At 40.3% G+C, this 26,320-nt stretch overlaps 1 protein-coding gene and 1 long non-coding RNA gene across 3 annotated transcripts in view; one reads left to right on the forward strand and one right to left on the reverse strand.

Annotated features, from left to right (window-relative positions):
* Positions 1 to 26,320, reverse strand: part of LOC146492682 (uncharacterized) — a 147,754-nt gene that overhangs the window by 14,023 nt on the left and 107,411 nt on the right. The window lies entirely within an intron of this gene.
* cacng6a (calcium channel, voltage-dependent, gamma subunit 6a) lies at positions 4,399 to 22,907 on the forward strand. Of its 2 annotated transcripts, none has more exons than XM_085148376.1 (7): positions 4,399 to 4,462; positions 8,787 to 9,377; positions 11,366 to 11,476; positions 11,672 to 11,780; positions 15,984 to 16,058; positions 19,676 to 19,813; positions 19,900 to 22,907. In XM_085148376.1, the coding sequence occupies exons 2-7, from the start codon at positions 9,168 to 9,170 to the stop codon at positions 20,118 to 20,120; spliced, it is 864 nt and encodes a 287-aa protein (XP_085004502.1). In that variant the 5' UTR covers positions 4,399 to 4,462; positions 8,787 to 9,167; the 3' UTR covers positions 20,121 to 22,907. The 2 variants fall into 2 exon arrangements, with proteins under 2 accessions (XP_085004502.1, XP_085004503.1); XM_085148377.1 differs by lacking the exon at positions 4,399 to 4,462 and adding an exon at positions 4,477 to 4,828.

Consider the following 26,320-nt stretch of genomic DNA (forward strand, 5'->3'; position numbering starts at 1 on the left):
ACTGCTCTTATCAAAGTCTTAAATGATATTCAGCTCAATAGTGATGCAGCAAAAGTTGCAGTCTTAGTATTGCTTGACCTCACTGCTGCGTTGGATATGGCTGATCATAACACACTGTTTGATAGGTTAGAGAAATGGGTGGGACTCTCAGGAACTGTGCTTGATTGGTTTAAATCTTATGTGACACATTTAGATTATTTTTGTATCATTCTATAATTCTGACCGAATAAAGGTTATGTGTGGCGTCCCTCAGGGTTCTGTTCTGGGACCTGTAACAGTTACAATTGTGTGGTGTCCCTTTAAGACAACCCAAGTTAATGTTTAGTGATGTCACAAGTGACTGCCCTCTGTAGAGTGTGGGAGAAACATGCATCCACATGAACGCATGGACTGAGATGGACCTCATATCTTTACCTCCCAAAGTCAAAGTAATCAAAAAATCAGCCTATTACTGCTTTAAAAATATTGCAAAAATTAAGGGTCTTGTGGCCAAGAAAGATAGTGAAAAGCTTAATCATGCACTTATTTTCAGTAGTCCAGATTATTGTAATGTAGTTTTTACTGGTCTTACTAAAAAAAAAAAAAATCAATTTATTAGCTGCAGCTTATTCAAAATGCTGCTGCTGGGTCCTGACCAGCACCAGGAAAATGGATCATATTACACCAATTTTGAAATTGTTGAATTGATTACATGTATGTAAAAGGATTGATTTTAAAATTCTGCTAATGGTTTATAAAGCATTCAGTGGTCTTGGGCCTAGTGACCTACATGAGAGCTATAAGGCATCTCAGCCACTTAGGTCCTCAGGAACAGGTATACTTAATCTTCCTAGGACTAGAACCAAACAAAGTGAGGCAGCATTTAGTGTTTTCATGTGTCTCAGTTGTTGAATAAACTCCCCTCACACCTGCGGTGTGTAGAATTTATTAGTTATTTTAAATCAGGCTGAAAAATGTTTTTCTTTTTCGTAGCTTTTACATGAAAAATACATTTTATTGTATTATATTTTCTATTTTTGTCTTCCACATTGAACAGCTTTTGTATGAAATGTGAAATATAAATAAATTTGACTTTGACTTTAGTGAGCTAACTAAAAAACATCTGTTCCCTTTTGTTGTCTTCCTAACTTTTTCTTCTATACTCTATAGATAGATAGATAGATAGATAGATTCAACCATTGAATCTACAGTGTGCATTCAATGTTTATGTGTAACGTCTTCAGTTAGAAAAACACATTTCAAGTGAAACATTTTTTTACCTTTCTATTTCTTGTGGCTAAAACCTGATCAGTTCATAACTCTGAGCCTCCATCAGTCACCTTTGGATGCTTTGCATTTTAATTTGGCTGCTCTGCCTAAGCAGTGAGGTGAACTGTCTGGACATGTCATGTCTCTGTTTATCTTTCTATGATTCTTCTTTTTCTTCCAAGTTCCTCACCTCTTTTACTTGATCTTCTCTTTTTCTCCCTCACACTCAGTCATCCATCTTTGTCAGCCTCTGTGTCTAACCTTCTTGCTTGTTCACACACAGTTTATCACAATGCCAGGCACATCTGACTGCAGTATTCTCTCCCTCTGGCAGCTGGAGGACCAGCCATTCACTGACCCTCTGATTAGACAGTTGGAAAACAAACTGCTTGTACCACTGCGACACAGTGAGCTAGAGCCCACAAACATGTATTTGTTACGATATCAACATCACCTTAGTTTTAGAGACTGCTTTGTTTGTGGAGAGGCCTTCTTACTGGGTTGTTTTTTGGAGGGAGGGTTTGTTTGACCACTTACTCATGTAAGTGAAATGTGAATAATAACAATCAATTTGATTGTTTGATTTGATGACTGTCAGGAGCAATAATGCTTTAGTCAAGCTTTTCAATTTCTTGCACAACTATGCTAATACTCACACCAACACCAAATAAAGCATATGAATCCAATAGCAGTAAGACAATGTTTCATATGGAAAGGAAACATGTCCAGAAACCAGACAAATTCACTGAGCACACGGTCGGTTGGGGCCATCTTTCTGATGTATTCGTGGATGTTCATTGTCCCATCCTGGACTGTGGTGCTGACACTCACCAGTCCCCGACCTCCTTCCATCCTCTTATCACACAGCCTCAGGGTGCTGGACTTGGGGTGCATGGTCCGGAGCTTCCTTGTTTTGATGTTAGTGGCTTCTATCGCCTCCTTTGGCCAACTTATTATCCCAGCAGGGTACCAGGGGTGACTGTGGCTCAGGGGGTTGGGAAGCGTATCTGTAACCGGATGGTCGCCGGTTCGTTCTCCGGGCTCTCTGTCCTGGTCGTTGTGTCCTTGGGCAAGACACTTTACCCTACTGCCTACTGGTGTTGGCCAGAGGGGCCGATGGCGCAATATGGCAGCCTCGCTTCTGTCAGTCTGCCCCAGGGCAGCTGTGGCTACAACCGTGGCTTGCCTCCACCAGTGTGTGAATGTGAGAGTGAATGAATAGTGGCATTGCAAAGCGCTTTGGGTGCCTTGAAAAGCGCTATATAAATCCAATCCATTACCTGATCACGGGCAGGGTGTAGGTGTTGATAGCCCTGATCTTGATCTTATCGTTCAGCTGACCCTCTGCAAGTACTTGGTGGTTGCAGCTTTCCTAGCAGCCTCTACGTGGTTCCCATTTGCTGTGGGATCTCCAGGTACTTGTAGCTGTCCTCAGTGTCTCAATGTTGCATTCTGGTAGTTCGATCCTCTCAGTTCTGACTACCTACCCTCTCTTCGTTACAATCCGACTACACTTCTCCAATCCGAACGACATTCCATGTCCCTGCTGTAGATCCTGGTGGTGTGGATCAGTGAATCGGTGTCTCGTTCACTCACTGAGGGGCTTCAGGCCTATGCAGAACAACAGTGGGGACAGCTCATCTCCTTGGTAGATCCCGTACTTGATGGTGACTTGTGCTATGGGCTTAAGGTTGGCCTCTAGTATTGTTCAGCACATCCCCGTTGAGTTCCTGATGAAGGCTCTTAGGGTCCTGTTGATCTTGTATAGTTCTAGGCATTCCAGGATCCAGGTGTGGGCCATGGAGTCGTAGGCCTTCTTGTAATCAATCCAGGCAGTGCACGGGTTGGGGAGCCGGGTCTTGCAGTCTTGGGTGACTGCTCTGTCTACCAGTAGCTGTTGCTTCACTCCTCTGGTATTCTTGCCAATTCCTTGAGAGGACGAACCATCATGGAAGGACCCCTGCACAGTATGTACCACCGGCAAATATAGAAAGTGGCTTGCATCCGGAAATCCTACCAGTGGCTGGACAAAGCTGTACTGAAGGACAAAACAGAGGCATTAATCATGTCAGCACAGGAACAAGCACACGATCCATAGACAAGTATTACTGGATTCAGATTTTTAATGATGTAAACAACAGGTTTATAACATTAATGTATATTTGTTGCATGGTAAACTTAATTGCTTTCTTCTCTGCTCAGTATTCCCATCCAGACGTTCAAGAGAATAAAATGGAATCCAAAGCAATATGTCCCTGGCTGCAGACTTTCCTTTACTTCCACAGAAATCAGAATGTTTTCTTTGTTTTTCTTTTTTGTTTTAATTCATAAAATGATAATATTAAGTAGTTGTTGGTCTACCAGTGTTTCTGAGTGTCCAAATGTTTGATGGGTTCATTTTAAGTTTCATAATAGTCCTTAAAGACTAACGGAAATGCTTTAAATTGGTTATAGCAAACAAACTGGATAAGGTGTCTCATTGCTGCTGTCAGCTGGCAGTAAGCTATCAAGTTTTCACTGTCTGGTGGAATCGGTCTCACCAGTCTAACATCCGATCGTGCGAGCCAACCGACAGCTAACCGGCAGTGTTACTTGAGGTGTTGAATCTACAATTCCCTCTTCAATCAGCGGGATCGTAGCTGTGGCCGCAGACATGGACCTCACAGCCAGGGCGGAGCTGACACAAGCCCCCTGCTGCAGCCCTTTCCCCCGGGTCGGATTTAGTGTCATTAACAGGTGGGCAGCAAAAATAGAAAGAGGAGGCACACACACACAGGAACACACACACACACACACAGGAACACACACACACACACACAGGAACACACACACACATGCAGTGAAGGGGATGGGTCTGAATGTGTGTGCTAATTTTCGCACAAGTACACTTTGAAGCTGAGACAGCCGTCCAACGCAACTGTCCATGTTAGCGTAAACAAACAGATTCACTTACAGAAGCTACAGTGTGACTGAATACCACACACACACACACATACACACACAAACACGCACACACGCGCCATCTCTCTTTCACCTCCTCCTTCAAGCATGAGCACATGTTACCCCATCTACCCCCCCTCAGACGTAATACTGAGCTACTTTGACCTACACTCCCCCCCCTCCCCCTTTCACTTTCCCCTCCCTCAATCACTCCCTCTCCCGGCCTCAGCTCGCCCACCGTCACTCCGAGCAGAACCACACACACAAAAACCAGGTCAGCAACTTGTTAATATCATTGTTGTGATATTTGTGAGATGGCGGCGAGCGCAGCGAAGCGGGCGTGCAGCACGTGTTAAAGAGTGAAAAAGTGAGACTAATGTGTCTAATTTCAGCATGATAATTTCTGGCTGCTGAACTGTGTGAAGGGGGCCGGGCTGGTGGGGGAATAAAGCTGAACTTCAAACGTTGCCTTTACAGAGTGTTTATGGTGTTTGGTGTGTGCGCGTTTGTGTGGGTTCCATGTTGGCTTATTTTTGGATTCACTAAGAAAGTGAGTGAACTTGTTAAAGGTTGACGCTGGACTTTCCTGCTCGTGCTTCAATGCTGCTTTCCCAGCGCGTTATATTGGATGCCTTATAAGGTGAGACCTGATTGGTTTTGATGAGTAAGGACAGCAGACTTTAATTATATTTTTAAAAGGTGTCCGGACACTTTACATAAGAAATATTTGAAATCAGCTACGAGCAGTTAAAGACGTCAGTGATGTTTTGCTGTTGCTTTACATATGGAAGCTCATAGTGACCACTTTGCACCACTGTCTTTTTGACAAATTGCCTGCAGTGTATTGTTACGTCATTTTTACAGTGTTATGTAGGCGTTATTATAGGAGTGTCAGCACAAAGACAAATGATACCACAAAATGCAATAAATGTTTGGGTTTTTTTGCCCTCTCAGGAGCAGAGTTAACTTTAGTTTTACTTAATTAGGGGGAAAAGTTGCAGTTCAGCAACATAAGTAAATCACAAAAGTGCTTTTAAAGAAAAATTTAATCTTGTTAGAAAATATCTTAACACCAGAGTAATGTTACCTATTATTTAAGATTTGAGAAAAACTATAAACTATTTGTGCATTTTCTTTTCCACTTTAGTGTAAATGTGCAGATAACACGGATGCTATAGAAGAAGATATGTTGAATTTAACTGCTAACAGTGTTTGAACATGTTTGTCATTGGATAAATGTGTGTGCTAACCAGAGCTATTTCAAGTATATAATTACTTTTTCTGACTCGTGGCTTTCTGTTACTAATCTAGGCCACACTATGTGGAGAGCCCCTAATGTTTACAACCTAATTTGACTATTAGAACAAACTGCTTTGCAGTTAATACGTTTGCACTGTCAAATCACTGTAAAATTGTTATAACATTTGTAAAATAATAAAAATATAGAATAAACTGATGATCTTTATTATCATATTCCCCTCAAAATGTCCACACATTTCACAATATTATTGGTATAGTTAACTATGGTGTTCACAATACGTCGTATAATAAAACTAGATTAAGCTAATGAGTTGATTGAACAATACTGCAACAAAATGTATAAATGCTGGTGTCATTAATGATGTCACTAAGACACTCAAAAGGGTTCTGGTTCATAACCTGCTGTGGAGTTTGCATGCGTCTGTTTAATTAGTGGTACTAAATTGGCCAAAGGTGAAAATACGTATGGTTGGCGCCCTGTCCAGGGTGCTCGGTGTCAGTTGGGATAGGCTCAAATCCTTCTGTGCCCTGCGATTAGAGGTTTAAAAACATTCTACTTACTGTGCAAGAAGCTTTCACAATCAACAGAGATAAATCACTATGATGAAGTGCATTATTATATGTAAGGGTTCAGCATTTGAAGATGTGCATTAAGTGGAGGATTTTGTCTGTTAATGTGATCATATGTTTATATTCTACTGTGTTGTTGTGGCTTATTATCTCTGTTTCACAAACCTGACTGAAAACGTCTCTAAGCCTGCACTCTGTGACTTGTTATCTTGTTCACAAGGTAGATGCTGATATGAAAGTAAAATTGCGTCTTCTCCCCAGGGAACATCTTTCATTTTTGCTAACAAGACACCGGGTTGCATGTTGTGTCTGTTGTCACCACATCTGGGTGGAACTCAGCGGGGCAGCCGCGTCATTCCCCCTCCAGAAACAAAGGGTTTAAGACCGGCGATGTGTCTGTGTGACTTCGTATCACAGAGTTTCTCAGAATAGGTAATTGGTCGTGTCTTGAACACGATGAGTGTCGCTGAGGTACCACAAAGTATCTCAGAATAGATTGCAGGTTAAGATTTCACTATGCTGACTATTTCTCTATGTGCTTGCTGTCAACATCTCAAAATAGATAATTGATTTTGACACCACCATGCTAAGTGCCTTTATATTGGCTTAGAGTCCTTATGAAAAATGGAGAACAGGGCACAGATAATTATTTCTGATTTCTAGTATTTGCGAGCTCTCTCCAGTATTGTGTTCTTCCTGTTTTTTAAGTGCACTGATGAAAGCACTGAATCCTGGTTATTTAATGCAGTCATTTTTTGGCTCAAGTTACAGTGGACTTTTGTTACAGAACAGCTGCTTCATGTGGGCTCAGATCCCACAGGAATAGAAGAACCAGTGTCTTTTGTTAACATTTTCATGGCCCAATTAGAGTCTTGTGAACTGTTCATTTACTTTTAAGATTTAACAAATGACATTCATGAAAGTTTCTATTTTTGGAGAGTTTGACATTATTTACACCTGGGTGAACTGATAATATACGGATAATGAGACTTCATAGCTAAACATGTAATCATGTTATATAATCATGCTTTATATTGGACGGGAAAAAGAGTTAGTGTATTACAAAAAGGGAAACAACTGTTAGTGCAATGGGTGAACGCAATATCACGACAGTCAGGGCATGTACAATACTGGGGTTTGTGCAATATAATTGATGTGTTTCCCTTATTGTTATGTATACTGTCCTCTGTGTCCACTCTCCTTGTCATTGTTTGTTCTAGTATAATGTGATCACTGTTTTTGTCCTTGTCACATGATCTGTAAATAGTCTCTCTGTATGTTTTTACTAACTTGTGTTTAACACCAACCTGCCAGAGAGTCTGCAGATGGAAATTAGCCCCAGGCTATAATCTGGCATATTTACATTTGTTAAAATGTTCTTTAATATGTATTGCCCCTCTTTCTAAAAATAAATAAATAAATAAATTATAAGCTGGATGACTGAGAACCTTCACAGACATTTCACTGACATAAATAACCATCTTGCTTGAGCCATTGGTCAGTCACAATGAAATGTCAAAGCTGGATTTACTTTTATAATACAATACTTTCTCATAAATAACACAGGTCTTCAAGAAAAAAATTATTCAGCTGAATGGGATATTTTTGGTAAATTTTATGTTACCACCCCCCGAATTCTGAGATTAAAGTCAGATTTCTGAGAAAAAGTTTGAATTTTGAGAAAAAAGTCCGAATTCTGAGAAAAAAAAGAATTCAGAGAAAAAAGCCTTAATTCTAAGATTCCATTCGCTTCCGCTTCTCCTTTTCAGGGTCGCAGGGGGCGCTGGAGCCTATCCCAGCTGTCATAGGGCGAGAGGCGGGGTAAACCCTGGACAGGTCACCAGTCTGTCGCAGGGCCAACACACAGGAACAGACAACCATTTGCGCTCACATTCACTCGCACATTCACACCTAGTGACAATTTGGATTTTCCAATTAACCTATCCCCACAAGCTGCATGTCTTTGGACAGTGGGAGGAAGCCGGAGTACCCGGAGAGAACCCACGCAAACACGGGGAGAACATGCAAACTCCACACAGAAAGACCCCGGCCTGATGGTGGAATTGAACTCAGGACCTTCTTGCTGTGCGGCAACAGTGCTAACCACAGTGCCACCGTGCTGCCTTAATTCTAATTCTAGAGATTCTAAGATTCTAATTCTAAGATTAAAGTCAGAATTTTGAGATAAATTTTCCAGAATTCTGGGAAAAAAAAAAAAAGATGTAGCCGCTTTTTTTTTTTTTTTTTTTTTTCCCCCCGGTGGCCCTAATCCTGTTCCATAGTAAACATCTATAAGAAACAGTCAAAAAATCCTATGGAGTTTTTTTGTTACAGACCTGTGTAATATGTCTTTGTATGAGTTGGCACCTCTGATGAAGTTCACAATGGTTTTCGATGTAATCATTTGATTTAAATTGCTGGGGTGACTGACTCAAAGAGCTAGATCATGATATTACACATTTGCATTTCCTTTAATAAAATTGTTTAAATTCTGCATATTTAATGCTTTTTGGTTTTTATGTCCAAAAAGATAAGAATTAGTTTATATTGACTTTGTATATATTGTGTATTTGAGAATTCAGATTTCTGTTACTAAAATAACATTTTATATAATAAAGCCTTTTGCAAAATCACTAGCTGACACTTTTGAATATTTCTGTGACTCTTGCATGTTGTGCACATTCTGTATGTGAAGCCTCTTTTATGATGATATAAACATATTTAATGGCTCTTACTTTTTGATTCTTTCTTCCCTCTTTTCATTCTAGGAAATGTCCTTTCTTACTCTCCTGACCTACCTCTACTGATGTTCAGAAGATACTCTTCTCACTACATCTTCTATAATCTGTAATCGTTTATTTTTTCCATGATGATTCACTTAGCGGTTTTGTATCTGTCATCCAAGCCACCATTTTTCCTCAGCATTTTTTCAAGAGAAGGATAATTGGCACCTTTTCCTGCTAAAGACGTTGTATGTCTAGTTTCTGGTCCCATTCTGGACATTTTAATTGTTTTTCTTTCAATTTCTAAGTAGACATTTCCTCTGTTTTTGCTCTACTCTTAATCTTGAATTGAAGAAAAGCCCAAATCGAGTTAGACCACAGACTGGACCCTGCCCGGCTTCCTTGGTAGTTTTATATTTTCTCAAAATGTGGTCAACGTTTTTTGTGACTGATGAGGAGGGCCGCACTGTAGGCCCAGGGACCCCCGGAGTGGCTGGCGGGCCTGTACCAGGAGGACCAGCCCAGGGTGCAGGGGGTCTGGCCGGCCTGATGAGTGGACGCAGTACATTTGGTGGGAACAAGCGCCGCAGGACAACATCAACAGGACATGCCATGAGTGAGGCCCAGGAGGGAAAGGTACCTGGTTTTATATTGTGTGGATGTATGTTTACTTTCTGGATGCATGATCGTAGTCTGGAGGTAATAGAACCAATCAATCAAATAGCTGCCTGAAGTGAAGTCAAGGTACAGGAAACACACCACAGGATCAGAAAATGGCTCTGAATATTAGAAAAAACATATTTTGAAAAGATTAATTCCAGTTATCTGACAATAAGGTGATAAAGATTAAACTGAAATGCAATCTATAGGTGTCAAATAGGTATGTGACTATGAAAAGCTGTGAATTTTCCTATTTCAAAATTGTATTATTTTACTATTAGAACAATTTTCTGGCCTTGCTGTCCGTCATTCATCTGACAACATCAGGCAGTGATAAAAAATGGGAATGGGACATATCTTTGTTTGGTCACTAGTAAAAAAGTCAGCATTATGTGCTTTACAGACCAACAGACCAACAACTACTTAATATTATTACAGTCTAAATAATCTAAGTAATTTTATGTAACTGAGCTCAGCCAGACACCTCTGAAAGCACCGTTTTGATTCTGTGTAGTGCTGTGTGTAGGAGTGATGGGTAGGAGGCCTATTTCTATGCTGCCGTTTATTGTCTGGATGGTATGGAGGATCAAAACTGACAAAATTTAAATTACATAAATAAATCAACAAATTCATCAATACATCCTCAGTAAAATGCCCTAAAAACTACTGTTACAAACACATTTAGAAATAAATAAATATGTGACAAACTGAAAGTGATGTCTTCATTTCAATCAATCAATCAATCAATCAAAGCTTTATTTGCCACATGCAGGTTGCCCTGCAGTGAAATGGGACCCCCCCGACCTTACACACACACAACACAGACATTACATGGGGATACAAGTCGGAGATCGGTAGCGTTAGAGAAAAACACTGAAATGTACACTACAATGGGAAAGTACAAGAGGAAAAAAAGAGACGTCTACTCATGCCGTGCTTCCATGGTAGGACAGCATGAGAACAGGAAACAAAAAAACTCCTCTGTACAAAAAGCACATACATGTCCACAGCACAACATTGTGAAAGACATGACAAGCCACAGGATTGGGTGGGGGGTGAGGAGTAATCCGAAGCGAACACAGCACAGCGCTACCATTCCAGCGCGGCACATAGACCCGCCGTGTTCCCCCGCAGGAAACAAGCATCGAAGGCGTTTGGAAAGGGAGGGGGATGAGTGTGTGCTTATCAGTGTAAGTGTATGTGTGTGCGTGTTTCATTTCATTAACTTGCTTGTTTAACTTTCTATTAAAAACTCTGTTTCTCATATATATATGCAGTATATTTCGTTTTATCTAAACATATTTATTTAAGATGTTTACATCCCGTTTTGTCACTACATTGAATTTGACGGTATTCAAAAGTTATTTATAAGCAATAACCTGGAAATTTATCTAATGGTGTTCTTACTGGAGGCAGTGGCAGTTACACTATTCTTTAAATGAACATCTGGTCATTTGCATAATGACAAAGAAAAAAATAGCTCCGTCATAGTTTGGGCCTATATTTTAGCCAGTGGGGCTAGGGATATTCCTGAAGACTACTAAAATAAATTAAAATAAAGGTTGCCTAAGAGAGTACAAGCTGTCTAGTTTTACCTTATATACCCCATTGCTTCAATAATCATTGCAACTAGTCCCAATTTTCCAAGCAAAATATAAAGAAATGGTACTTCAAGACTTTTGCACAATGCTGTGAATAAAATGTTATATAAATGGGGCACATTAGTTAGTTTGCAATTTATCTTTTGTTGTGTATTAGATTTTGGCAGGTGTGGGTCCCTACCAAACAGGGATTGACTGTATAATCTGGGAATGAACGCTAACAATTAGAGACAAAAGGGCAGCGAGTAAGGGACACTGTAACTAACTACACCTCACGACTTGAGCACACGCCAGTGACAGTACATTTATGAAAGAAAATCCTTACGTTAACTTAAATTGTTCTTGTTCTTGTTTTGTCACCAGATCAAATTAGCATTCTTTGTCGCCATTGTTGGTGTAGTCCTGACAGTCCTCGGGGTCGGGACTGAGTTCTGGGTGGAGCTGGCACCACCGAAGAGTTTCTATAACAATCAGGTGAAAGTCAGACTTTTGTCTGTTCATGAGCTATGTTGCTGTCTGTCCAGGGTAGAAGTATTACGGGCTAAAGTACCAACTAAACAGTCATTTCCTTTTAGAAATGAAAGGCTGTTTGGTCCAAAGGGCAAAACCCTGTGATCGATGGCAAAAAATATTACCCCTGATTTTAAATCAACAGTCTTTGTTTTGCAGACTTGTCTGACAGCCCACTATGGCCTGTGGAAGGGCTGCACCAAGACCCTGTGGGTGTCTGATATTGACCCAGAGAGAGAGAGCTGCGGACCTGCTGAACTGGCTGGAGGTGACTTGTGAAATTACTGACCGGTTGGGTGGATGTGCGTCTAACTTTTGGATGATGGATGACTAGTCTGTCTGATGAAAAGAGGTTTGAACAGATGATTGATGGAGCAATGAGCTGACTGGACGTTTGTCAAACCGTCGAGCTTGTTGGACAGTTCAGTTTGAGGGAGAGAGTTAGAATGAAAGAGTGGTCTACCTGACTTTTTGGCTAGACAAATGATGCTTGGCTCACTGTTTGATGGCTGGCAGGCTGAATAGTCTGGCTGAGTAACTGACTGAGTCATTGTTACAGAGTGAAATGGTCCACATTTTGTTTTTGGGTCAAGTGAAGGGATACAACAGAACAAGGACAACAATATCCGGCTTCTGTTTGAGTGTCTAAACACTTGAATTTTAACTTGTGTTCATAGTGCATGAGTTTTAATATATCTGTTTTAATGATTTAAAATGTTCAGCAGTGTTGGCTGGGGCCTGTCTGCGTGGAGTCTGCATGTTCTCGCTGTACTTTCTTCCTACAGTCCAAAGGCATGCACATCAGATAAACGGGTCATTCTAAACTGATCATATGTTTTGATGCAAGAGTATGTGGTGGTATATGTAATCCTTGTGATAGACTGACTTGTCTAGCGTATACCGAAGCAGCAAAACAACTGCCACATTGAACTGCAAAAAACTTCAGATCCCATTTAAAATGCCAAACTTTACAGCAATAAAAGTCATGTTTATATCCTGGTATGAAAACAGCTTTGGCTCATATATACTTAGTTTGACCCTCCCTTCATACTTGTGCTGTTGGTCCATTAACTAATAATTAGAACACTCAAGAATTTTGTGCTTTAGTTTTGGTGAGTAAAATTCGAGTCTATCACCAATTAGCAGGTGTCTGTGTGTTGCACCTAAAGAATTTATGGATGCAGCCTGCTAATCAAGCTTGCTATCATTAGCTGATAATGAAAACCTCTAATACAAATATGGTCTCTTCTTGCTCAAACAGCCCACAGCTGAGGCTTCAAAATGTCCAAAACAGCACCTCAACACCAATAGACTAAAATAATACCCAATGCTCCAACTCTATGCTGTCATATACCCTACCAGTCTATTGATCTCACAACTTACAGTTTTAGGTGCAGAACAACATGAGACTGTGGGTTGGAAAACTTTGGAAACATTGTTAAAGCTATTTTGTCAAAGTGTGCTGTGTGGCAGATAGGATGAAGGACCCAAATGCAGCACTCACAGGACACAAGAGTGAACTGAAAGAGGCAGCTTTATTGCGCTGTAGCAAAAACAAACTAGGAACCAAAAATCCACAAACAGAATACTAGAAACTAATGACCAGGAACTAAGACACTGGGATTAGAGGTAGAACCCTACCAAGAACAAGGAGGGGGGAAAAGCACACAGCATGGTAACGGTACAAAGCAACACTGACAGAGAGAAACACAGGGCTTAAATACACTGAGGAGAGCACAGCTGGGAGTAATCAAAGGTAACAAGACAAGGGGAGGCAAAACTAGAAAGACTGCACGCAGGACGGGGACTATGGAAATAAAACAGGAAACATGAGACAATTCACACAGACACTTGACACTAAGACGTGGAAACATGACAGACCTGGGAACAGAGGAAACATGAGGCACAGAGGCAAAACTGACTAGACGTGGAACACAGTAAAAACACAGAAGCCATAATATAAAAAGTACAACTTAACTCAAAAATCAGAAACACTGAATGACCAGACCCAGGACCAGGACATATTTGCAGTATCGCTCCTATTTCCCATGACTCACCTGTATGAACTCCTCTTTTTGCTAAATGATTCGTATAAAAAAACAAAATTGAGATTTTGGACTGAGGAGTCCACAGAGACATCTCTGCATCGTATCAGAGAAGAGATGTCTTTGATTATCATCAAGTGAGAAAGCTTTACAGGGTAATGGGGGTGCAGTGAGATTTTTTGAACATGTGGAAGGAATGAATATGAAGCTGAAACAAGTAAAATTCAAGGCCTGCACCCTCACCATCAGGAAAAAGAATCACTGTCAAAGAACAAAACAAACCCCCTTTTATGTTATAGACTCCTTTAAATGGCTAAACTACAATGTTAAAAACTACCAGAACATAGTAAGTGCAGTACATGTGTTACAAAGTCAAACACTCTGCAGAACATCATGGGCAGTAGAACAATAAATGCAATATGTGTCATTTGTAAACGAGCCGATTCTTTGTAGCAAACAACAAAAGCGAAACAATTTTTTAACCGCTCCTGCTCAGCTCTGCTGAGAATCTTCTTCATTTTGCTGGGCACACCAAGCAGACCAATCACATGCAAAAACAGGCTAGGATCATAACATTATGTAAAAGAAGCAAGAAGGCAGAGGTTCAGGAGACAACGAGTGCAGCGGTACAGGCTAGAGACAGAGAGACAAGGAGATGAATTTGAATTCAAGGCTAAAGAAATGAGCAAAATGCAAAAGTAACATAATCTGGAACTGCTAAATTAGGCTAAAATACAATGCTCTGAATGAAGGGCCATTTAGCCAGGCTTTTCTAAGGGAGCCGAGTCAAAAGAGCCAAATCTTTGAAACGAGCTGGACCACCCATCACTAATATAATATACTCTCATTTTGATCATTTCTTTCTTTTTATATGGTTACATGGAAGGTTAGATTTACCAAGGTTTAACCTCCTAGGACCTGGCGTCCACATATGTGGACATCACATTTTGGGTTATTTAGACCAAAATACTGAATTTTGCTCTACAAGGGCCTGATATCCACTTACGAGGACATTATACTGCTACTGTTCTATCAAAACTTTAAACGAATATCCTCATATGTGGCTCTGATTTTTCATAAAAACAAAAATAAGGTAAAAAAAAATTGGGTAATTCTTTGTTTTTACATTCATCGGGCCCCAATGTGTCCAAATATCAAAGAGAAATTAAAAATGCATGCTGTGGAAGAGTTCAGGTCTTAGGAGGTTAATTCTGCTCAAATAAAGATATTATGTAGCCATATTGAGATGTCACATAGCACTAATAGTGATGCATACATGCATTCTGAAACAGCTCAGTGATTCCATTTATGAATGTATGGAGTATAATTTGAGATAAAATCTCCTCTTAATATAATATGGATGTATATAAAGTTTAGCTTTCAGTCTATACTACAATTTTCAATAAAAACTCAAATATTTATTCATTCACAGATTTATTTATTCGAAGAACATGAAAAACAGCAAGTTGCTGAACCCAAACCTCAGAATTTAAAAATGATCATCATTGAATTTTCAGATTTTAGCTCATCCAGTCAAAGGACTGATCAGTATAAACCACAACAATGTGTCCATCCATCCGTCTGTCCACAGTTCAGGAGACCTGCTACTCCGCCTACATTAATGTCTTCACCCATTCTGTGTTCAAGGTCACATTTGTTGAATTTACAGGCAATAACCTGGGAACTGACGGATCATGAGTCAGATGAACTGCTACATCACTGACTGCTCTGACTTTCCTGCTTTATTAAGTTCCTTTATCCAATTTAAATGTGAGATGTTATTTTAGGAGTTTTCTTCTTAGCCAGACACTGATGATGGAAATGCTGGCCCACAAATTCCTTTGGGGATTAAAGTGTACACATGTTCTGTGGTCAATGAAAGGAAAGTCCAATTATCGCCTGACTGGCCAGCTACAGCGAGCCTTTATTTGTTGATGGGATTTGAATTCTGTCAATTGGGATTTTAGAGTGCTGCAGTGTTCGCTGAAACTCTTATAGCTGCGGCAGCAGAAAAAAAGAGACCAAGCCAGAACACTGAGGATGCGGCTTTGATCACACTAATTAAGAGTGATGTGTGCGCGTGTTGTGCATGCTCGTGTTTGCCAATGCACGAGGGAACAGATAGAGGTGTCACAATCTATTTGACGGCCAATTTCTAATTACTGTAACACATCATCAAGAAGGCAGAATACAAATTGCGCAGGAAGCTTTGGGTTGTCACCTTGAGCTTGTCATTGACGTTCACGGCTGATTATGTTTGATGGAGAATAATTGAAACCAAAGCATCCAGGGGTGGGAAAGAGGAAGAGGATGTGGGGATGTGGCTTCTTGAATTTCAAAAAGATGATCAAGATAATTTGCAACTACCGGAGATTACCTGTCAGTGTTCATGTCACTTATAGCGATTTGTCTTTCGTCTCCTGCAGAATCGAACTGCACGTACTTCAAGTTTTTTACCACAGGGGAAAATGCTGTGATGTTTCAGAAGACGACACAGAAAAGTGAGTCACTTAGGCTCTTTCAGCTGCCCACTCCTCTCTTTTCTCTTTTCTCCACATGTACCTCTCACTGACCCCCTCCCCCTTTCACCTGTGCCCTCTCCGCCCTTTCATCTTTATCCTCTCTTATCCTGCCATCACCTTTCCCATGATCTATCCCTGTATTTCTCTGTCCCATCGTTTTCTCCGTGTCTCCCTTCACCTCCTTGCTACGCTCTTTCAGGTTGGTCATTGTCTGCTCCCTGAGTGTTTGAAATGCATTCCGCCTACGCTGCGTTCAAGTGCCTCCGAGCTGCTGTCTAACCTCCCATTTCACTGGCAGTTTCATAATGTATTAAGATCACACAGCGCCATACACTGAATGAAGAAAGACGGACGCACATTAAAAACTCATTGTTCACTGGTGCCACATCATTGTCACGCTATAAGCCTCAATCTAGTGATTTAAAGTCGCCACGAGTATGAAAAATGATTCATTTGGAGTCTAATTCAAAATCCATACACCTATCCAAACCTTTTCCATCTGAAGATGATTGTGTTATTGGAATAAAAGCACTTTCCAAGACATCCAACATGCCATTTACATCTGTAGCATCGGTGGTTTTGGAGGGACTACCATCTGTGCACGATCTGATATCCTCGTGTTGGTGTTGTTCCCAGATCATCATACTAAAGGTTGTTCCAGGATCAACATTGCAAGTGACCAATCAGAATGTTGTGATGTCATACTTTTGCGACTTCGGGAAAAACCGGCGTAAAACAAAAAACTGTACTTAAGCTGCGAGAAACCGCCTTTGTCCGCTGATCAACGGACCCTAACCCTTTAATAAACGCTAAGCAGAATTGATATTGTCCTTGCAACATTGGAATTTCATAAATGCACGAATGGGTTGGTGCGCAAAAGAATAACGTCACAATAATGTGATTGGTCACTTGCAATGTTGAACCTGGAACAACATTTTCATGATGATCTGGGAACAACACCAACACGAGGATATCAGATCATCCACCATCTGTAGTCCCTTGTGCTGAAAATTGTTCAACACAAACATTTTCTGTTACATTATCTGTAGCTCTGTAGCTAGCAGAGAAAGTGCTGTCTTATTTTTTGGCAGGATATATATTTTCAGAATCCAACAACAAAGATGACCCTTTTCCCAACTTTATCGCACTACTTTATATTCTTTCTCTTACAGCAGTGGTCTCCAACCAGTGGACCATGGACCGGTAGTGAGTCATGAGTTGAGGCTTGGGTGTGAAATTTATAGTTTTCAGGGTTTTTATTGATTTTTATCGTTATTTTTTTATCGTTAAGTCGCTTTCCCTGGGTTTTTTTTCGTGTGTTATGAATAGATGTTCTTTTTTTGGGTTTAATTTTGCTGTATTTATCTGCAACACCTTAAAGGCCAGTCCATGAAAATATTGTTGGACATAAACCGGTGTATGGCACAAAAAAAGTTGTGTACCGCTGTCTTATAGTTAAAAAAATATCACTTGTGTTAACACATTTTCAACTCAAATGTGTCTTTGGTGTAATCTATGCAAAACGACTTCTGCAAATAAGTAGAATCAAATATCACCTGTAAACAAACATTTTTTTATTACTATAAGCTTTCTTATTTGCATTTGTATTCCACCTGAAGTCTAATCAAATTTAGAAAGCTCTGGTTGTGTTCATGTAAATGAGTCCATGTGGAGCGCAACTGAGGAAATAAATTTGCCAAAATCTAAACTGTCCAGTGACATTTTAGCATTCATAAACAATGACTGGCACATGGAAGAGGAAGTCTTGGCCTGGATATCAGCTGGTTTTACAGGAAAGGTCAAAATACTCACTTTTATCTCCAGAGTCTAAGTGAGTGTATGCTAGCCGAGGGTTAGCCGATTTTGTGTTCAACCTAACTTGTGTCACACGATTTGCGTCACTGTTCATGTGGACGTAGCGCTTTCAGTGGGAGAAATATTTCATCACCCCAACCGGTCGCAGCAGATGGCCCCGCCCGTCCCTGAGCCTGGTTCTGCCGGAGGTTTCTTCCTGTTAAAAGGGAGTTTTTCCTTCCCACTGTCGCCAAAGTGCTGCTCATAGGGGGTCATATGATTGTTGGGTTTTTCTCTGTATCTATGAAGCGCCTTGAGGCGACTTTTGTTGTGATTTGGCGCTATATAAATAAAATTGAATTGAATTAATCCAATTGACTTCTTCAATCTCAGCTGCAGGTTTCCCCAACCTTATAAACAGTACATTTGCACATTGACTTAAACCAGCCCACTGAATGAACAACGGGCTGTGAGGTCACTTGGATGAGTGACGAAACGTTACGTCCACATGAACAGAATCAACCTTTTAGCGTTTACTTACCTGGATGATTGAGCATGCCCCAAAACATGAATTCACTGTAATTTCAATACTTTCAGATTTAGTTTGGGTATGCAGTCACAATGTTAGTTGAGCATTTATTACAACAGAGTGATTCACAAACTGGAATGTTAAGCAGCTTTTATTTGAGCAAGCTCCTGAAACCTCATGCCTTAACATGGAAGCTGTGATTTGCAACATGGGATCATTCCCATCGCTAATTTTGACCTGTTTCATTAGTCAAACCAAACTGCGTACAAAGCTGGAAATCATTTGCAATTTGTTACTGTCATTCCTCAACTGTGTCACCCCGTCATTAGTGAACTGGCTAATTGTGTATATTTTTGCCATGAAGTAGGCTCCTGGTTTCTACTAACACAAATATAAAATAGTTTACGTATCATTTGTTCAACCTTGCTACGAGCTGTTACACACGAAAGCTCTGTCCGCATTTATTTATTTATTTATTTATTTATTTATTTATTTTTTCCCGCCTGTCCCATTTGGTTCTTTAGCCGTCAGAATTGTTGTCTGAAGACCAACAAGGATACCCAATGGATTTATTTTGCCAAATGGATCATCATGGCATTGCCGTATTGGTCCATTTGATCGACCTTTGTTTTTATTATTTATTTTATTTTCAGTTGTTACAGACGGGACAGACATGAGTGAGGGATAGGAAAGGGAGAAAGAAAGAGGAAGGAAAAGAAAAACAGAAGGGGAGAGGGACAGTGAGAAAGGGGGGAAGAAAAAATATCTCCGGGATCACCTGTTGAGAGAAAAAGAATAGAAAACAAGCAAAAAAAAAAAACAAAACAATGCAACATACTATACACAACACCATCGCATTAATCTAGCTAAGTGAAAACAGCAGTAAATACTAAATATTGAATGTTGTTGTGCAGCACGCAGGACAGACAGCGCACAATGTGCTTTGAAGTAGCATCTGTCCGCATTTAAAGCGATTTACTCGTCGTGCATCGCTTTGTTGCTGACAGTTGATTGCTACAGAACAATAATAATGTTTTTACCACTTCATCATTTCAGTCAGTGGTATCCTCTCTGGTAGTCTCCTTCTGTGCTGACACCCCCTAACGCTATGCTACAGCAACATTACAGTGAGACAAAAACAAAGGCAGCAGCTGGTTACAAACTTGTCCGCTCTGTCTTTTAGATACGATACGTTTTTCCCTGTTGAACACAGAAATAAATGAACCACCTTTTGATCGAGTTCTGTCTAACACTGTCATTATTCCCTATGTAGATCTGAATGTGGCAGCAGCAATGTTGGCCCTATTCAGCCTGTTTCTGATGGTGATGGGCGCCATCTGCATCACTATGGCTCTCAGTAAGGAGATCCTGTTTTTCCTTAAACCAGCATCTGCATGCTTCATTCTGTCAGGTCAGTAAAGGTAAAAGTTACCCTCACTAAGGCAAATTTATCCAAAACTATACCTCTCACAGCTCGTTCTGGTTCCTCCATCACAGGTGTTCTGGTGCTCCTGTCCCTCCTGGTTTTCCACCAGTCTGTTTTGGCTTTTCTTGCCAGCAATCACATAGTTCCTCTCCACCATGAGCTCTCCTGGTCAGTATCGTGTATTGGCTGTGCGGGGGCTGTCCTCATCGTGGGTGGGATCCTCTTCCTGCTGTTGGCGTTGCCCTACAGCCCCTGGCAGAAGTGCCTCCCTCACAAGGACAGCAGTAGCTAGTGGACTGGAGGCGATGGTGCATTTTATCTGCCAGTCTTGTAAGGGAGAGGGTGCAGAGAAGTGAGGAGGTTTCCCAGAGATGTCTTACCAAAGAGATAGCTTTTTCTGTTGACTTAGAGCAATTTTGTTAGAAGAGTCGCTGGTTTTACTAGTGCTTTAGTTACTGCATTTACCAAAATATCCCATTATCGTATCCTAATTTAGTAAAAAATAGCTTTAATTTCTTTCTGTTGCACAACAAGCCATTCATTTACAAAGAATGTGGTGATCTTATTGCTCAGATGTGTGTGGGAAACACTTCTGTATTGTCTTACTAATGATCTTGCAGGGTTTAGAGGCTATTGTTGTTAGTAATTCAAAAATGATTTAAAAAAAAAGAAAAGAAAAATTTTCTTCCTTCCAACTTTTGTTTTAATATTCATGATTTTCATCCCTCTACTTAAACTCACTACTTATTTAAGAATTTGCTGAAAATTAAAATATCTGCCACCTTCAGTGCTAACGTTTTTATGACGCTCGGCACATATTAAAATGCTTTCCAGTTAATTTCTCTCTTTATTTATTATTCGCACAGCTAATTCACCCATTAGCTAATAAGCTTTTAAAATGACTTTTGTTCTGCGTGTTTACTCCGAGAAAGGTTCTGCTCATAGATGCACGATCGCACAAGCCGAGAGCATTCAGCAGTTAAATGTTGTGTTAATGTCACTCTTGTTTTACCCCGAATGCATTTACTGTGGCTACGCTTTGATAGCTTTCTCATTTCGTTTTAAAAAGCTGCCTTTCTGCTCAGGTAACGATGTGACCATCATCACAACTGTGTGCTGACTGCCAATTTGAGAAAGTCATAAAGTTTATTTTTAGTGGTGTGTGAAAAAAAACAAAACCCTGATTGCCTTTTCTCCCGCAGAGCTGTTTTATGATTGCTATGATGTTTTTTGTTGATCCTTTGTGTATATTGAGATTATTTTGAATTACCATGTATGAGCCCGTCTTCTTGAAATTACAATTATATGCATTTAATTCAAAACAAAAACACTTTTGCAAATTTAAAAAGAAAAAGCTGCTAAATTGTGTGTTTACTAATGCCAAACTTGTCAGTAAAATATAATTGGTACTGGGACAGACTGTGTCCCTCTGAATTGGATAAGCAGAAGTAAATGGATGGTACAAGCTTTTAAAAATGGTTTTCAGTTTTATTTTTTAAATGCCAAAAAGGGATCATGTTGCGGGTTAGCCATGAAGCTTCTGCAGCACTTAGGCGTTCACACTGCAGCGAAAGCGCATCATATCCAATTTTTTTGACCCTATGCGACCCATATCCGATCATGGTGTGACAGTGTGAACGGCACAAATCCGATATTTCCAAATCCGATCTGGGTCACTTTCGTATGTGGTTCTGAATCCGATACATATCCGATGTTTTAGAAAGCGACTGCTGTTTGATGGTCATGTCGCATTAAATCCGTCTTTTATGTCACCGACACAAGACAGACGCCAATTATCAGCGCCGGAGAAGACATCCCGAATGCTTCCTGGCCATCCGGTGAAACTGTTGGGAAGACAACGTTGGAGAAACGTGAACATTTTATTTGTACTGTATAATCTGCAGATTCTGACAGAAATCTGCAACTATCCTTTGAAGCAGCGCTCCTCTAAAACAGCAATAAGGATCATTATTAGGTTATTTACATTATTATGTAAATAACAAAATAACTTAAAGCAAAAATTGGGAAACGTAAAGTCTGAAGTCTTTATATTAAGATCCATCAGTCAAACAATACTGTTGCTCTGGGTCTAAACAGAGCGCGTTGTGTGTGACGTCTTCTTTTGCACATGCGGGCCGCTTTGAGCGTTCACACTAGAGCGCGTTTGCTGTCGCATTTTATTTGTAGTGTGAACGAGCAGACAAAAAAATCGGATTTGATCAAAAAATCGGAATTGAGCATCAAGACCTGCAGAGTGAACGTAGCCTAAATAATGCTGATATGATTCAATATCACTATTGCTACTTTACTGGAAAACATTACAATTTCTGCAGTAATCAGAAATGGAAATTATAATAAGATCAAAGCTTGTTTGAGTATATTTCAAGGTCATATATGAGCTTACATAACTTTTCATATATATGATTGATAAAATAAATGATCACCATTCACTGTGTTCAGCGTATAAATATAACTTCAAGGAGACAGGTCCATCCTGTTGTAATATTGTACCAGTACATATACATGTATTTATATATATTTGGCTGTTATAAATGTAGCGTAACACTCCTGTCTCGTCATCTTCATCACATGCAGATACAACAACACTGTAAGAAGAGTATTGGTTTGACATTTTAAATGTAAGTACAGAGAAGCTGCACTGTGTTAATCAGCTGCCAGGTTTTTACCTTCAAGGTTTCTGTTAAAACAAAGCGCTTCTCTGCCTGAATGGAGGGTGAACTGTCGCTGCAACTTTTCTGAACTGAATCGACTGAGTATGAATGAGTTCATTTTATTATTAAACATCACATGAATATTTAATGTCATCCTCTATCAGGTTCCATTTCTCTCCTGTTCTGCACTCTCGTCACGTTCTTGGCTTACAGCCGCTGCCTCCACAATCGCTGCTTTTACGAACTGTCCCACTTTACGCCTCATAACTGAACTGTTGACTACATGCTCTGTTTCATACTTTTTCTTTGGGTTCTGTTCATTGGAATCTCATCAGATTAAAACGCTGTGTAATATTGCAGAAGTATTATTCTGTATTTTGAATAAAAAACATGCTTTGAGATTAAAACCTGAAGTCTGGTATATACTGTACACCAGGATGTTTGAGTAGATCAGACCTGTCCTTGTTCATCTCGCTGCATCTAAATGATCAGGTGTGTAAATGTTTGGTGGGTCACAATTTGTTTATTATTATTATTATTATTATTTTACAAAATTGGCTCTGCTTGGCACAACACAACAAAGATGTGTTGTGCCACAGTGAGGTTTTTTTTTTACCAGTATGTTTGGTTCACAGTAGGGGTGTGATGATATATGGGTACTAATGATATCTGTGTATGTAAAAATGAAATATTTATGGCTTTTTAACACATATGATTATATTCTGGGCGATCCATCGCTAGGTAGAGCTAAATAACAGGAGCACTACTGGATTCGCTCAAACCACCATTTGTCATGGAAGCCTGTCACTAAGCGCTATGATGAAGCCTCAGCTTATTTACACATTTTATGGCTGGTTAAAATTTGGCCGGCAGCTTCTCTCACACACCTGGAGATTCAATTCTCACAGCAAACATCCTTAGCTGGACTGAGTTAGTCACACAGGTGCAGTTTGGCTGTTATGGTGTTGCCGAGGAGACGGGCAAACTGCTGAGGACTAAATTCCTAATTTATTTACAGATTAAATTACCACTCCTCAGTGTTGGGAAGGTTACTTTTAAAATGTATTCCATTACAGATTACAGAATACATGCCCCAAAATGTATTCTGTAATGTATTACGTTACGTTACTCAATGAGAGTAACGTATTCTGAATACTTTGGATTACTTAATATATTATCATGCTGTTTACAACTACATGAATGTACTATTGCTGTGATTTATTACTGTTACTGAAGGTCCGCGGCTCCGAACCGTAGTAAAGGGACCTCTGGCTAATACGGTGGGTTCTGTGTCGGCTCGTAGCTGAAAACTAGCTTTACTTTGTTGTCTGGGTCAACTTTGCTAGCAGAGACAGAGAGAGGCGTTGAAAGGCTGCTCCAACAGAACTTATTGTTTTTGGAGGAAAACACGAACACGGTGTACAGTCGAGTCTTAATAGCTTACTTACAACTGGGCTCGTCAGGCTCTCTTCTTGGCTGCAGTGGTTATTATTATATTTACATGCTTCCAGCTCCCGTTTTTGCTCGATGACAGCTCGTACTTTTCCTTTCTCTCCCTCCCTCGCTCACAGACACATAACGGGTATGACAGTCCATTCTCCCTGCAGCACGGACTACACTGCCCATGATGCTACATTCTTTAGAGCTATACCTGTAGCATTCTGCCTATTAGCTTAGCACAACAACAACAACAGGCGCTCTCTCACCCAGGAAACACGCAGAGAGAGAGCGTCACCCTGTAACCATGGCAACCGTAACGCTGCCGCCTGGAACAACAGAACGTAGCTGTCACACAAAACCCAAACAGTCCTGACCCGCCACAATATGAAACAGGGAAGTACCGCCGTGTAATCCATTTATTTCAACAAAGTAACCGTATTCTAAATACCACCTTTTTAAACGGTAACTGTAACGGAATACAGTTACTCATATTTTGTATTTTAAATACGTAACGGCGGTACATGTATTCCGTTACTCCCCAACACTGTCACTCCTGTTCCTATCTCAGCTCTGAGTGTTTAAGCTAACGCTAGCTGCTGCATTAAATGATGCCGCTCTGCCCTGCACCTCACACACACTCGCAGGTGTGTCTACACTCTGTGGATGTGATGATACACTTTTTGCTCTGTGTTAGCGTCACGGTGCTTTGGTATAGGTATGATGCCAGTGACGTTTGTATAACATACACATATACTTTGACATTATTTTGCATCATCAACAGTAGGACATGCATTTTTGTGACTACTTTATATGTGCAGGCATTGCACAGTGGAGCAGAAACCACTATGTGTCATCCACAGGAGATCCAGAGACCAAACAGCAATCTGCAGGCTACAAAGACTGAAGATGGTTCAACTGGTATTTTTCATCATTCATGGGGCTGTGAATTCGTGGCCCGAGGTTAAACTCCCCACTTTTCTTACATATCACATTGTACCCCCTGCAGCTATGTCCTCCTCTCCAAGGTAAAATTCAAGTTGAAGGGCCAGTGTCTTGATACAGTCCTCAGCTGGTGTCCCAGCATGTCCTCTGGACAGTGCATGACATGCATTCAGAACAGGACTTCAAGCAAGCATTTTGCAAGTGACAGGAGCACTTAGAGCAGTGTATCATTGCTACCTAATACGCCATGTGTTTTCTTTTTATAGGCACAGTCAATACTTTTCGATTCCACCACCTCGCATATGCAGGTGTGTGACAAATGTAAGTTGTAAATGTAGTTCAAGTGTCAACTAGATGACACTATGAGTAAGGTAATAAAGTTGCCTTAAAGTCTATATTTATCCTGCTGCTGAGTTCTCAAAGAGACATATAGATACTGTACACATGAAATAAAAATCACAAAATCATCAGCTGAATCTTATTAGTCAGTAAAGGTACAAAGTTAGCAGGTGAAGATCCAGTTCTGAGTCTTCATTAAGATTTCTTCTTCCTGGCATTTTGGAAAAGAACAACAGGAAGTAAAAGTCTGGAACTTATATAGCACAATTTATTATTAGTTAGCTCACAGTGATTCACAATTTCATATATCCAAAGATACTAATTCATAGATTCAACTATACTACTCAAATGTTATTTAACCTCATGTGAATTGAGCACAAGTAAACTGACTGTCAGGTTAATCCATAAAATATGAATTGTACGGAGCCCCGCAGGGGACATGGGAGAAAAAAAAATTAAGACGGACTTTTGCGAGATCTCGCAAAACTAACTCGGGATCTCGCAAAACTTTTGCGAGATCTCGCAAAAGTTGAATTCCAACAATGGCGGCAGCTACTTAGTTGTAATATTACTCTTTCTGGGTCACAAAATACACTTTTAAGATATTTTGAGGCGTGAATGTAGTTGTGTAAACGTCAGATACCTGCTCGGTTTACAAGACATCAAAAGTGCTCCGACGTTTTCGGAGATCTGACACCCACTAGCTCGAAGCTAACGGGAGGTCGAGACCTACTACAGCCGGGAGAAACACCGCTTTCCCGGCACATCGTGCCTCGACCTCCCGGTCGGCTTCGAGCTGGCGGCCTCCGAAGAATGCGGCTAAAACTTTTGCGAGATCCTGAGTTTGTTTTGCGAGATCTCGCAAAAGTCCGTCTTAATTTTTTTTTTCTCCCATGTCCCCTGCGGGGCTCCGTAGAATTGTCCTAATGTGTCCTATAATCTTTAGATTTTAGCCACACAGAGCCTTTAACTCACATTCTGATCTTAAATTCAGTGGAAACCAGATACTTGTGATTAATATTAGCACTGTTATCAGCTGGGTTTTGGATTGCACTCAGTCTTCACTACACCTGCTTTCTTTGTAATAAGGAAAAGGAAA

Source organism: Neolamprologus multifasciatus, chromosome 22, assembly GCF_963576455.1.
Source record: "Neolamprologus multifasciatus chromosome 22, fNeoMul1.2, whole genome shotgun sequence".
NCBI classification, from domain to species: domain Eukaryota; kingdom Metazoa; phylum Chordata; class Actinopteri; order Cichliformes; family Cichlidae; genus Neolamprologus; species Neolamprologus multifasciatus.

Bases quoted from the DNA above. Each gene is read 5' to 3' on its own strand.
- cacng6a (XM_085148376.1), top strand. From the start codon at position 9,168: ATGTGGTCAACGTTTTTTGTGACTGATGAGGAGGGCCGCACTGTAGGC. The intron at 11,781-15,983 runs GTGACTTGTGAA...CGTCTCCTGCAG, and splicing joins ACCTGCTGAACTGGCTGGAG to AATCGAACTGCACGTACTTC. The intron at 19,814-19,899 runs GTCAGTAAAGGT...CCTCCATCACAG, and splicing joins TGCATGCTTCATTCTGTCAG to GTGTTCTGGTGCTCCTGTCC.